Below are 15,801 nucleotides of genomic sequence, written 5' to 3' on the forward strand. Positions count from 1 at the left end.
TCTTATCCATTGGATATTAGTGTAATTAATTCTCCGCCTACATTTCCTTTTGCACAAAAAATAATATATTCATGAATGTGTGAAAGTGAAAATCACCAAACATTAGACATATATTTTTAATGTGCTCGAGGTTAAAAACTATTGATTTACGTTTTTTAATTAATTCATGAAAAAACCGTTATAAGAAGTATAAAATATTATATGAATACCAGACAGACACCATTATTAAACTTACATTAATAAAATAATTAACAATATTAATGACAAACCATTATTATAATAATTGTTTAACAATTATTATTATCATAAAAAATGAATTAGCAAATATTTTTAAGATTGTATATTTAACTCATGTCTTATTTTTAGAGGCGATTAATGAACTAGAATAAATTGAGAAACTTTATCGTATAAAAAATTAACATTGACCTCTAACCATATTTAATTATAATTATTATTATTCAACGTGTACCTACAGATTAAAAAAAATAAATTATGCATCCGAGTAGTCAAAAAAATACTTTTTAAGGGACAAGCTTTTATTGTACTAAAAGTTAGAAAATAATTTTATCTATGAGTCAGTCATACCCGATTATTTGGAAAAGCTTGATTCGCTCAATCAAAAATGAATCGGAACGCCTCATCTATTCCACATGCCTAAGTATTTTTCGATTCATTCTTGATATTAAGCGCCTCAAGCTTTACAAATAATCAGGCATGAATGACTCATAAGTAAAATTGTTTTCTATTTTTAAGTACAATAAAAGCTTGTGCTTTAAAAAGTATTTTTTATTAAAATTTTTAATTTAAGACTAAAACAAATGTGTATATATCAAATATGGTAGAAGCCATGGGAAAATCAGGACTACAGAACCTTACCATGCATTGACATCCAAACTAAATGTGGATGCAAAATTTCAGCTCAATCGAAAATCGGAAAGTGAATCAAATTTGACTTGCAAGATTTGATTACAGGCAGATAACGGGACAGGTGAAACTAAATAAAAGCTTGTAAAAAATAAAAGGACAGTTGAGGGAGAAGCGAAGAAAGTTATCAAGATTTTGGGAGAGCTGAATGCGTTTTTTGTAGGCAGGGACGGGTGGAGAGCCCTTCCGGATGCCCTATGCTCCAACAGGAGATGGGCAATAAGTCTAGTAAGTCACTGTACGCTGAAATAGAAGCTTACAAAATTGAAGTGCATTTTTTCGATAAGATTTGTCAACCATTTCAAAAATCGGAAAACTCGATTTCCACAAATTCCACATTCGATTCTCTTTAAAAAGTCATTTTTCTTCATTACCAAAATTATCTTTATTAATTCTTCAAATAGCAGATAAAATCACAGAAATTTCGCTTCACTATAGGCTCACGATCTACCATGAACGGTTACAAATTACGCTAAATATTTTTCAATGAATTGACATGTATTAACATTGACCTCTAGGCTTATATATACCTTAAACTATAAAAAATAATTGCTTAATAATAACTTTAATTAAATAAAATATTTAAAATGACATAAAATGAATGTTATTTAAAAAAAAATTTGTTTGTGATTAAAACTTGATTTACTCAGTCATATGTATAAACAGGCATATAGTATTTTATATGGTGTAGACGAAGAAGGAAAAGGTCTACGTAAAGTCAAGGTAAATTCCATCCAACATCTTTCAACGAAAGAAGAAGATGTATTGAATAAATAAATATCTTCGTTTAATTTAATAAAAAGAAAGCTGTGCAGTTGAGAGTTGTTTCTTAAACATTCATTGATGTATTGTCGAAGATGGTAGCAGCTAAACTGCAGTTGTAGGAGAAAGTTGTCCAGGTAGTCCATGGATAGGTTAGTCCAATGCTGTGAGTCCGTGATCAAGAAACCCGGATAACTAGATCCAATCTAATGTCAGAACATGATGTCCCCCGTGAAACTCAGCAACTTTTGCTTAAGTTATTTTTTGATTGGTTAACTACAAAACGAGCTATAAGCTATTAAAGATTAAAATGGACCAGCCTGTATATGTACCACAGAAAATGGGATCATCATGGCAAGTATTGTGAATATGTAACTGCAGGATTCACATATAAGTAATTAAAACGTGTTCAATGGTATTAACGTGTTAAATGGTAGCACAAAGCAATGAGAGAATGTCAGTTGTTGCAAATCTTAAACCTATTCTTTGAACAATTTGTCCCATCAACTTTCAATCCCATAAAACGTCGTACATAAGAGAAAATATTAGATTTGAGAGACGATCCAGAATTCTTTCTCTCTTAATTGCATTTAATCGATTTTCCATCTGCTTTGTAATTTATAGCAAAATACTCCTTTTTCCAGATAGTTGCTAATATACGCATGGTCTGGTTATTTTCCCAAATTCTTCTTAAACGAAAATTGTGGCATATATCATATTCGTTGTGTGCGTAGTCATGGTAGGGACAATAAAATCGATGCCAGCGCTTCCAGTGAAAAAATTTGGAGTTAAAGGGGGCTGTTATGACTAATTTGCAATTCTTTACATGTTAATGTTAGAGAAAATGTCTAATTAAATTTATTATAAAACACTAATTAATTAAACTTAATGCATTAAAAATTGTGAAAATAAGAAATCAATTTGCACAAATATTATTTTTCAAATGTAAATTATCATAATTATTTATTTAAATTTGTGAGACAATAATATTAAATTTTCAGTGTAAGTCTTAAATGCAATCCATACAATTATATATGCATCCATACAATTCTATAATTAAAGTAGTGTATCGTTACCATGGAAACGAAACTCACGCACGGAGCGAATAAATCAAAAGAATGATCAACCTTGACGACCTTCCCAGACACATTTTCAACTAGAAGTATGTTTACATCTAATTCTGGACGCAATTGGTTGACTGCATTTGGATCGTATAAACCAGTATACCATTGATATTACCATAAATTTATAGAAAGTATATTATTAATTTTAAATTACCTTTTTCTATAACACAATTTTATGATTACATTTTGAATATACCTAAGCATTCTACGAAACTTCCATAACTTTAAGTAGATCGATACTTTCTCCTAAATCAAATACTATAAAGATTCAATACGAAAACTGCTACTGAAATTTTATTATTACAAGCTTTTATTTAGTTTCACCTGTACCGTTGTCTGTCTGTAATCAAAACTTGGAAGTCAATCCACTTCCCGGTTCCCGGTTGAGGTGTAATTTTGAAAGCACATTTAGTTTGGATGACAATGCATGCAAGGTTGTGGTGTTCTGATTTTTCCATCATATTTGATATACAACGTGTTCTGTTATTGACTGCGGCAACCAAATTCCGAAAATAAGCTCATCAAAAACAACAAAAAAACTCTTTTCCAAATTTAGATCTGAGGCCTAATTTGGAAGATACAGGTATGGCAAAAATTAATATATTTGTTCATTCACTGACTATCATTCGATAACCAGTAGCCAATGATAATCGGTAGATATTTGTTTTGATTTCATAAAACTGCATAAAACAAATAAATATGTACAGAAATGATTCGTTTTAAATAACTTTAAAATCATATCTCCTTTTTCTTTTAAACAGCGACTTATTTTCAAGACTCTTGTTTATTTTTATAGCCAGTAGAGCATAACTAAAATGTTTATTCACAAATGAAATGTATTCATTATTCAAAACGGATTGTAATCATGTAAAATGTTACATTACTGTTATTTAGTAGATATTTTTAAAATTCCTCAATAATGCATTTTTACAGTGGCGGTTAAAGCCACTTTTTGCAGCGAAAATGAAGGCTCATCTTTTTTTAACTGCGATTTAACATGGTTTCTTGCGACGTCAGTTTTTCGCTATCTATTACTTATCTATTACGCTATCTATTAGGTTAATTTTGATTATAAATTTGAAAAATATGGCCCAAATTTAGTAGGATAACATACTTGGTTTATCAAAATTGGATAAAATTTCGATGTAATAGAGCAAAATTAAATATTTTGAATTTTGATGACGTCACCAAGTTCAAAAATTCGATTTTTTTAATAACACAGACAATTTTGATCCGATCTTATTGGAATTTTTTTTGAAACCCACTAATTTTGGGTTATTCTTTTCAGCTGTGATGTCACTTTTTCGCTAGTTATCACTTATGTGCTTAATTCCGGGACCAGGACTCGACATTCTTGAAATCTAATAGAGCTAGGTTAATTTTGATCATAAATTTGAAAAATATGGCCCAAATTTAGTAGGATTACATACTTGGTTTATCAAAATTGGATCAAATTTCGATGTGATAGAGCAAAATTAAATATTTTGAATTTTGATGACGTCATCGAGTTCAAAAATTCGATTTTTTTAATAACACAGGCAATTTTGATCCGATCTAATTGAAATTTTTTTTAAAACCCACTAATTTTGGGTCATTCTTTTCAGCTGTGATGTCAGTTTTTCGCTAGCTATCACTTATGTGCTTAATTCCGGGACCAGGACACCAAATTCTTGAAACTTATTAGAGCTAGGTTAATTTTGATCACAAATTTGAAAAGTATGACCCAAATTTAGTACCCTCGTTACGGCTCTGCTTTTTTTAGCTGTGTTATAATAAAACAAATTTGTAATTTTTACTATTTTTAACACTTGTATCATAATTTCATTAATAATGTAATTACTTTTTGACATTCAAACATCAATTTTATTCATACATATAAAAATAAATATGAGATCATTAAAACAATTAGATTCTTAATCGTTCCTTTTTTTATATAACATTTTTTATCTCAATAAAGTTAAACACATCTCCTAAAATACATTCTTTATATTTTGAAAACCAACTGCAGAAATATTATTATCTGAAAGAATATGTGAATATAAATAATACCAACAAACTGTTTGACTTTAATTTCATATATCAGATAAATCGCGTCGTGTTAATTATTAAAAAGTATTTTTTGTTTTAATAGATAATTACTAATAAATACAAAAGCTGAAAAGATTTTCTATAGCAAAATGTTTGTTTCAAATTTCGATAAAATAAGTTTCTTTTTAGAAGTAGAGTATTTGAATATGAAATGCATTTATTTAATTATATCATCATTCTATTCACAAGGTTGAACTTCCTCCTGCATTTGTTATTTTAATAAATATTATGTATTCATAATTATTTATAAGTTGGTGCAAATCATGACACATCACTTCCATAATCGTTATAGCATCTATACCAGTTGAGTTTTCAACTGTTGCTTTTCGACGATTCGTTTTGTTTACTGAATACTATCGACACAGAAAAATATTCTTCATTTTGAACCCTACAATTGCAAACTTACTTCCATTTTTCCATGTATTTTGTTGTTTATAACTCCAAATTATTGGCTTAAGGTCATAAATATTTAAATATACAGAATTTTTCAAGAATTATAGTAATATATATATATATATATATATATAGAGCAATCTTGGAAACGGCTCCAACGATTTTCATGAAAATTAGTATGCAGTGGGTTTTTGGGGAGAAAAATCGATCTAGCAAGGTTTCATTTTTAAAAAACGTCGTTTTAGACGTGTTTCTGGGAAAAACATTGACTGCACAATATGACTCTTCCTGACATCTATTGGTGCCGAAATAAATTACATTACCGAGACATTCAAATTGGCATTTGTGTGGAGACATTTTAAATGGTTCTTATATTAGTATTAAAATTTTGTCATCCACTTCTGAGCTATGGTCCAAATTTCAAATCTCTATAGCTCTTCGGGAAGTTAGTTTAAAATCAAATATAAAATTCCAGCCGGACATACAAAGAGCAAGTTTACAAAAACATGTTAAAATAAAGTTTTGTCGAATTTATTACCGGATGTCATAGCAACGTTTTAGTTTATTCATTAGGACAGAAATGCAAAACATTTCGTAATAAATACGATACAAATTTTAGTATACCCAAATTTGGAGTACCAATATTTTAAAGTATTTCCGACCAATAGTTCAAATATTTACATTATTTTCACTAAAATTAATAATAAATAAATAATAAAAACCAATCAAATCGAATTGAAACAACATTTTTGCATATAATAATATTATAATTTATCTTTAACTATAAAATTATAATAAATTTATTTGAAGGTTACTACGTCTTACCAAACACAAAAAGTTTTGATATTCTATCAAATATTTTATAGCACAATCTAAATAACTGAAACCAGTTTTTTTTGCGGACAAAAAATACTTTTTTCACTTTGTTAGTCTTATGAGAATAAATCCAGGATACGTCATGTGAGACAAAATTTCCGCGTATTTTATTCCTTTCTGTCACTGTCAGAGCGGCCCAATAGTTTGACGTTTAAAAATTCCACAGTAACAAAACCAATGTCTAAAAATGGGGCCTATATTATTTCAGCTTTTCAATAAAAGTCGGAATTTTTATAAATGAGATTCCCGGCCAAACTAAGAGTTGCATCAAAAGTAGTTTAATTCGACTCGCCATGATTAAAATATACGGAAATGATGTTTTGATCGTCAATGTTTGTTTTGATTCTATCGTTTTGTGGTGTTAACAATTAACACACACATACAGTTCCACATTGAAAACAAATTTAATCTAGGCAATTCCAAAAAGAAATAAACAATATCGTTTTATATTACGTAAACAAAGAAAGAAAACGAATACAATATATGCAATAGAACATACGTGACAGTTTTAGAATTTGCTAAACTGTTGATTGTAACTATATAAACGGAGCATTGAAATAGAAGTGTTGTGAATTATATGATATTTGTATGTAGTAAAAAAGCTTAACAATAAAAATTCGTATAACTATTTGAGTATAGACAGTTCAATTTTTTATTACACAAATTTGATTACGTTAAGCCCGCTACCGTTTAAATTCACTTCGAAGCTATTTTTAAAAAATATGAAAAAAATTTGATCACAGTTATAGAGATCATACTGTACAATTAAACTAGACACTTAGATATAAACAAAAACTTAAATAAAATATGAAAAAATAAAATAAGTATTTAAATTGTAAATAAAAGTAGGTATGTGTATTTATAAATATCTCTACAATTACATAGAATTAGAATTACGTGACAATTTAAATCATCACGCAAAAATAATGTAGGTGTTATTCAATTGTTCTAGTATTACGTAACAAATTAACTTAAGTATACAATTTGTACCTGAATTTAAAATCCATCAACTTTGATTAATTAATCGTACGCTAAAACTTCCTTTTTCGATTTATTATAGAATTATTTCGTTCCCACCAGAAAGTATTTTAATTACATTGCATGCAATACTTAAGAAATCTTTTAACATTATTATCATCAGTTTTAATAATCACTAAAATCTAAAATCTATTTTTCATTTCTTTTCGTAAACTTGAAGTAACAGATATCTTAATAGTACAAGAGCCAGTACTAATATACATAAATACAAAGTTCACTTCTTATTCATTCAAATCAATTTTATCCTGCTCTACATAATCCCATATCTAGTCTTAATCGCATATTTTTGTACAAATGATAACTTATTAAAAACAACTTGAATCGCTACAACTTAATTTAACTGGCTCATTAAAGATAAATAATCCAAAAATTAAACAATTAACTAAAGTGATGTACCTTGATGACACTGTACCTACTCCTCTTGAAATGTGAAGGTAAGACATGAATTAATTACAATTAATAAAGTATGGTTTTAATCGACAGCTGTTTAATATTTCAATTATCCAAAAAGTAAAATTTACAAAATTTAGAACCCCCCCCCTCACAAATTTCTTGGGTACGGTCTGACTGATGCACATACACACTTACAGCGGTCTTATAACACTCCGTTTTTGGTTCGGGGGTTAAAAAATAGGAGAAATATTGCTGTAAGAACAGACATATAAAAGTAAATTATGATCCAAGTTACAACAGTTTTCCATATAAGACTACACCACTGTGTATTTCTGCTGAATATCAAAGTACTAAAAATAAAACTTTATCGTATAAGTCTAAGTCTAAGATTATTTAATTTCCTAGCATAGACAATATTTGCATTGTTTACAACTTGATTTTAAACTGATAAATATTACAATAACTAATAAAGTATTACAGGTATTAAAAGTATTTTAGTGTCTAACTAATTGTTGACTGGTCGAATAGTTTTTGAGATACGGACAAAAATCGATCCAAATATTGTGAAATATCAGAAACTCTGCATTCGATCATTAAATGAACCTGATTTTTATACTTTTTGGGTCAAAATTACCCCATGCACTAAGTTTCATCAAATTCCAAATAAAAATTGTTTTCCCGATTTTCTCGATTTTTTTCAAGGGGTACGTACCCCTTTAAAAAATTTCAAAACTCAGTATATAAGGTAATTTTGACCCAAAAAGTACAAAAATTGGGTGCATTTGTTGGCTGGTTGAGTAGTTTTTGAGATACGGACTAAAATCGATCCAAATATTGCGATATCTCAGAAACTATGCATCCAATCATTAAATTAACCTGATTTTTATACTTTTTGGGTCAAAATTACCTCATCCACCGAGTTTCATCAAATTCCGAAACATTAAACTTTTTTCCGATTTTCTCGATTTTTTCAAAGGGGTACGTACCCCTTAAAAAAATTGCAAAAAATCGAAAAAATTTTGTTATCTCCAATTTCGATAAAACTCAGTATTTAAGGTAATTTTGACCCAAAAAGTACAAAAATCGGGTGCATTTGTTGACTGGTTGGGTAGTTTTTGAGATACGGACTAAAATCGATCCAAATATTGCGATATCTCAAAAACAATGCATCCAATCATTAAATTAACCGGATTTTTATGCTTTTCGGATCAAAATTACTCCATCCACCTTGTTCCATCAAATTCCAAAACAAAAATTTTTTTTCCCCATTTTTCGATTTTTTCAAAGGCCTTACGCCCATACTGCATTGACTCGTCCGCCATAACTATTTCTAATGTTACTATTTCCTTAATACAGTACACAAATTAAATTATTTTAATTTGTTCCAGCCTACCGATAACTATTAAAAGTATTTAAGTAAAATTGTGTATTCTTCCAAAATTAAATTTTTTAGATCATAAAAATTTCACCAAATGTAAAAGACATGATCGTTGGGAAGAAGTAGGTCATTCGCTAATTGATAATTAAAAAAAACAATTGTGGATCTTGATTTACAAAGTTACAGTAAGCTGACTTAGTTATAAAAATCGTTACAGCTGGTTAAGTAACTTATATTACCAAAAAATTTCATCTTCACTTAGTAAATAAAACAATTTTTTTAGAAATTACAAAAAGATAAGTATTTGTTTCAACCATGTTTTGTCATTACAAACAGGTCCGTAGTTAAAGAGAGCATACCCAAAGCAGAAAATGCAAATACGTGAAGTGAAGTTTTGTTTGTAAACTCAACCATTACCAAATATGAGAAACATTAATGAGAAAGTAATTGGCATTTAATGTGGTTCCTTCGAAAAAACTGAAGAAAGGCGATGATCTTCAAAATCGGTTCAGTTTGAAAACGGCTCTCGGGAAAAGGTAATTTAATGGAGAATGTTCTTAGATACGTTTCAAGTGTGAGCTTAGGGTTCAGTACGCGGAAAAATGTGTCAGGGGTTTTTTAAATTTTGTAAATTTGACTTGTATGGTTTTGGAGAAAATGTTCAACAAAATTTTGTCCTAATTTACGTCCCCACGAGTAAACAGTGATATTTACGAAAAAATGTTTCAAACCAAAGTTGTTTATTTTTGTATAAGAAACATTTTTTACATTTAAACTTTTGTTCTATTTCTAACGGTTTACAAGATGGCTTCTACGGAAGCAAGACCTGGACCTACTCATGTACTTAACGTTCTTAACTTTTACCCTGAGCACCCTATAAATATTTCAGCTTGATACCTTTTTCCGTTTTTGCTTTGAGAAAAAGAAACCGAAAATGGACTCTTTAGGTGACTTTATAAACACCTATATATAAATTTACAACACACATAATTTGAAATTTTTCGATTTCACAAAAGACTCTGAGTCCGGCTCTGATTATAAATTAGGTACTACATGTATTTATTGTTAGAATCAGATATTCTATACGTTTTCAAAAGTTTCTAATTTTATTAGATAAATAAAAGTTATTTATATCGCTAACATTGAGTCGTAAACTGGTGTTTTTAATCATTTTTTTTAGAAATAAAATATTATTTTGACACAAATGTTATTATGACACAAAATAATTAATAATATTTTTATTTTTATTAAATAAAACTTTTAGTACCTCAACAATATTACCATGAGTAACAGAAATAAATGGCATAAAATTGTTTTCTGGAATTTAGACGCGGAAAGAGGTGTGTATCAATATTTTGTATGTGGTATCTCTCAATTCTATGACATGAGTAGCTGATTTTCCTAAAAGCCAACCGTGAATTGAGCGCGAAAATTGGAGGGGGAGGGACGCATATTGTTAACGAAGAAGAGAAGTCAAGTAATTTTACTTATTGGGCAAATTCATGAGAAAAACAGAGAATGTGCATCTCGGTTTTTAGCGTTTTATAGGGGGGCATTAGCGTTCTAAAATTTTAATATATGATTAAATATAATTCTCATAAATAAGTAAGAATTTACCCAATAAGCAAAAATTACTTGACTTCTCTTCTCCGTTAACAATATGCCCCCCCCCCAATTTTCGCGCTATATTCACTTAAGGAAAGAAGTCGCTGAAGACTTTTATTTCATTCTGATAAATCTAGCCAACGATTTCTTTTTCATCATAATCGAAAACCATAGATGGGCTGATAAAATGGAATAATTCCGTTTTTGCCGTTTAGCAACTGCACTCCAAAAGGTTCTATCTTCTTTGTGCGCAGAATTTTATAACGAAGACGTACAGTACCAAAAATTTGCAAATTCTTAACCGTTTTGCTGCAAAAAATCGCAAAAGTGGGGTCCAAGGTCCAATTAAATTGAGGAATTTCACATAATATTAAGACACACAATCCTTTTCGAAGTTAATTCCAAAAAGGCAATTATATCTGACTTTTTCCCCATAAGAGCGTGTTCTGAATCTAATATTATCGATGTATAATAAGTAGGTGCGTTTTATCATTATAGGTAAACAATAACCAACTAATTTAAAATGAAAAATTATGGATTTAATTGTTCAACTTACCGCTTCAGCAATTTTTAACATTCCCGGTAAAGTTTTAAAATAATCCACATTAAGTTTCACCCAACCTAAAGGTGATTGTTGTTGATTTGCTTGACCATTTTGTTCATTTGGTTTTGCGGCATTATTTGAATGTGGCGATGAATCTTGCACTTGAACTACGGTTTCCGTCATCATTGCTAATTTTACTTCAATATAATTTGCACTTAAACGAAAAGAAAATCACTTAATCACTGATTGAATAAAAACACTTTATAGACGTCGAACACTTTAAATAAATAAAAATGATGTTGTTTTATTCTTAGCTTGTTGCTTGAATTGTAAATAGCTGTTGAAGAGCTAATGTTAGACTGGTTGTTAAGTTCACTTTAAATTCCCGCGACAACGCGGTAATACAACTCATGACTGGTGGAATTAAATTTATTATTGTTGAATAAAGATAGACGCGTAATTTATTTTGAATTTGTGTATTGTTATCTTACTTCCATGTATGATATTCGATTTCTATGTTCGTAAACAGTGAACCGTATACGGAAAGTAACGTTATATCGTACTATTTACTACTATAGTTGAATATTTTATAAAAATATACGTGTTTATATTATTATTAGGTATTAAAAAGCTAAAACGTATCATATTTAGGAAAAAGGATATATCAATGATAATCGTCGTCCACTGGCAACTCGAACTGTTATGTTTTTATTAAATCAAAAATTAAATTTGATACCAAAATAGATTATGAGTATTTATTTCCTTAATTACTGATTATATATTAAAATATTTATTACAAATATTTAAAAAGTAGAAATGTGTGTCCTATATTAAGTCACTTCAAGATTTTCAGGTGCTTCAAGAAATACCCAACAAATGCTCCGTTCTAACTACTAGAAACATACCGGTTCATGATTTACATTACCTTACCAGCTCTGATTCTAGGTCCGTAACTATGGCGTGGCAAAGAAGGCACCCGCCATCGGCTAGATTAATTTTGATCACAAACTTGAAAAATATGATCCAAACTTAGTAGGATTACATACTTGGTTTATCAAAATTGGATAAAATTTAGATGTGATAGAGCAAAATTAAACTTTTTGGATTCTGATGACGTCATATAGTTTAAAAATTTGATTTCTTTGATAACACAGGCAAATTTGATCCAATCTTATTGAAATTTTTTTTGAGACCCACTAATTTTGGGTCATTCTTTTCAGCTATGATGTCAATTCTTCGCTAGTTATCACTTATGTGCTTAATTCTGAGACCAGGACTCGACATATTTCATCTTCACAAGACCAGGACTCGACTATTAAAGCTACATTAATTTTGATTACAAATTTGAGAAGTATGACCCAAATTTAGTAGGATTACATACTTGGTTTATCGAAATTGGAAAAAATTTGGATGTAAAAGAGCAAAATTAAATTTTTTGAATTTTGATGACGTCATTAAGTTAAAAAATTCGAATTTTTGATAGCACAGGCGAATTTGATCCAATCTTATTGAAATTTTTTTTGAAACCCACTAATTTTGGGTGATTCTTTTCATCCGTGAAGTCAATTTTTCGCCAGCTATCACTAATGTGCTTAACAAATAATCAAGTAAAAATTGTAGAAGAATAATTTTTCTGTAATTGATCATCATTGACCATTACGCTTTTTGTAAGTATTAAATTATAAACTCGAATGTGTAATGTAAGTTACTGAATCTTTGAATAACCAATTTGATATTTAATATTTTTTAAATAATTAAATATTTTTTTACAAAATTATTCTAGTCAAAAAAAATTTTAATGCTAAATTATAAATTAATATCTGGATGACCGAGCTTTGCTCGGTTATTCGCCAATAGATGTCAGCAAGAGTCATATTTTTCACTTTAGACTACTCAAACGCCTCCTTTTTGTTATGTTATAATTTGCATTGTATTTCATTAACTACGTTATACACCAATAGATGTCTGATGAATTTTTCATGAAAAGACGGATAAAAGGACATTTCTGATAAATGAGCCTAGCTAGACCTAGCTAGATCGACTTATCGCCCCAAAAAACCCCTACATACTCATTTTCATGAAAATCGTTGGAGCCATTTCCAAGATCGTTGATATATATATATATATATATATATATATATATATATATATATATATATATATATATATATATATATATATATATATATATATATATATATATATATATATACAAGAATTGCTCGTTTAAATATATAAGATAAGATAAAATGATTATTTTTATCATTTTATCACTTGTTTTCAAAAGTTATTTTAAACAATAACAGAATAGAAGAAGAAAACAGAAGTTTTAAAGAATATTTTAAAAATTTACAAGAATATTATAGCTTTTAGTAAAATATATTAGAAAATAAAATGCGAATAAACAAATTAAGAATAATGTACAAAAAGTATAATGTTTATGCAATCTGTAATACACAATGATAGTACACGTTGCCTATATTATAAAAGTAATGATTTATTGTATTAAAATATTATTATAATCTGGGATTATTTCTAAAATGATAATGTTTGAAAAATGCTATTATCGAGCATCTTACGTTTAGAAAAGCATCCAACCTTTATAAGTAATAATACATACGTTTACCATCTGAAAATTCGATAGTTAGTTTTCAACGGATTATTACCTCTGATTCCAAGAATACCATCTTCGCCATTGATCTTTCATCTACGGATGGATAAACATAACATAATCAGTATTGCTTCGATGTTTCTAAACTTTCTCGAAAATAGTAGCTTTGTCAATTCGACGTGAGACATAGATTTTAATACATAATAGACTTGACGGGATTAAATTTTGATCTGGATAAAGTTAAGACCATTTTCAACATCTACTGAAATGGATAAATGATCATGTAAAGAGATTTTTATAAAAAAACGATAATCACCAATAGCTTAGTTTTGTTTCAGGAAATTCTCTAAACGTTAAACATTTAATTCAATAAACTGCAATTTTTCGTACTAATCATTCCATATAACTGCAATTTATAGAAAGCATTTTATTCAAACGACAGATGTTCTAAGAGTTTTTGCAAATATATACATTCTCTTCTTACAAATTGTACACAAAAGTAATAAAAATAAGTGAAAACAAACAATTGATTGAGTTAATCATTGAAATACCATGTAAGTAGACAGTGTTGATTGCGCAATCGTTTCAATCTCAAAAAATCGAAAAACTTTTGTTATCTCCAATTTCGATAAAACTCAGTATATAAGGTAATTTTGACCCAAAAAGTACAAAAATCGGGTGCAATTGTTGACTGGTCGAATAGTTTTTGAGATACGAACTAAAATCGATCCAAAAATTACGATATCTCAAAAACTGTATCCACTCGTTTCGCTGGGCAATTACAATTTTAAGTATAAAGACTATTTCGTTTTAAAATTCACTTCATTTGCCATCACTTGTTTCCGAAAATGTAAAATTTAAATGCATTTTTATGGTTATCGATTGAAAACAAATTTTTTGTTTTCAGTGTTTTAAGTACTATAAGAATCTAATTAAGACACTTTTAAAAAATAGGTGTAATACCAAATTGGAGATAGTATTTTCGAGACTAGAGTCAAGCCAAAAACGTATTTTTACTTAAAAGGTCCGTCTATTTAAAACCAAATTTGATTAATTAATATTCTTTAAGTAATAAAATATTTGAAAAAATAATATAGAACTATATTAAAATACACGCCGTTATATTAATTAATTTTACAGTAATTTAACTGTATGAAAACATATATTTAATACAATCAGGCATATATTAAAATCGATACATCTCTTTGCGAATAGTGAAGTGACATAACGATAGAATAACAGTATAAGTTATATAATTCTATTTACTTATTAAATACTTTAAAATACAATTTTTTTTGTCAATTAAGTATGATTAAAATTTAATTAATCAAAACGTACCTAATCATATTACTTGATGTTCATAATTATTTTGCTTCAATAACTACTTTAATTAATAACGAATAAGCCGGAAAAAACTGTTGAAAGTGGAAAAGTGGAGAAACCGGATCCCAAGAACATTCAACCGACTTGACCTAGTCATAAATGGGCACGAGGTCCCAGGGGGAGCATATGTAGTCCAAATTAACTTGAAATGCTTATTTAAGCTTAAAATTGTCATCTCTTAAGTATTTTTGGTCGCCGAATACGAATCCGTTGTCAGTTTACACGAATTCTGTCACGTATTCCAAACATCGTGCCATTATTGACCCGATATTTCACTATTTAGCACAAAATCGGAACACTAAGTATTTATCGTTATCGTCTAAATCATCATAAGCTAAATCGAACTTATTGTTGTTATAGTGTTTATTTTTATAAAATGGATTTTAACCGCAGGTTACGGGGCAAATAGATATTATCTGCATAATCAATATCTTTTAAGTCGTTCAACTACACTCCAAATGATTCCTCTTGGCTTATTGAACGCATTTGTTCCATTCTGTCTAAGATGACAAACAGTAAAGCGGGGAGATTTCTGTCTTAGTAAATGTGGGAGATTTTCTTCCAAAGTTTATGATAGGGGGCCTTATAAAGTAGGTACTTTCTTTATATTTACGACTTTTCCGATACCCAAGCCCGTAAACTTGTATTTCATATTTGATAAGCATCGAAAGCCTTGTTGAAG

General features: G+C 28.9%; 1 protein-coding gene across 1 annotated transcript in view; it reads right to left on the reverse strand.

Annotated features, from left to right (window-relative positions):
- The window catches only part of LOC123296948, a 34,011-nt gene extending 22,515 nt beyond the window's left edge, over positions 1–11,496 (reverse strand). The window contains exon 1 of the mRNA XM_044878681.1: positions 11,138–11,496. Within this exon, the coding sequence (XP_044734616.1) occupies positions 11,138–11,311 (174 nt within the window). The 5' untranslated portion in view covers positions 11,312–11,496. The remainder of the gene's footprint in view (positions 1–11,137) is intronic.
- Between the last annotated feature and the right edge of the window lie 4,305 nt (positions 11,497–15,801).

Source organism: Chrysoperla carnea, chromosome 3, assembly GCF_905475395.1.
Source record: "Chrysoperla carnea chromosome 3, inChrCarn1.1, whole genome shotgun sequence".
In the NCBI taxonomy this organism is placed as follows: domain Eukaryota; kingdom Metazoa; phylum Arthropoda; class Insecta; order Neuroptera; family Chrysopidae; genus Chrysoperla; species Chrysoperla carnea.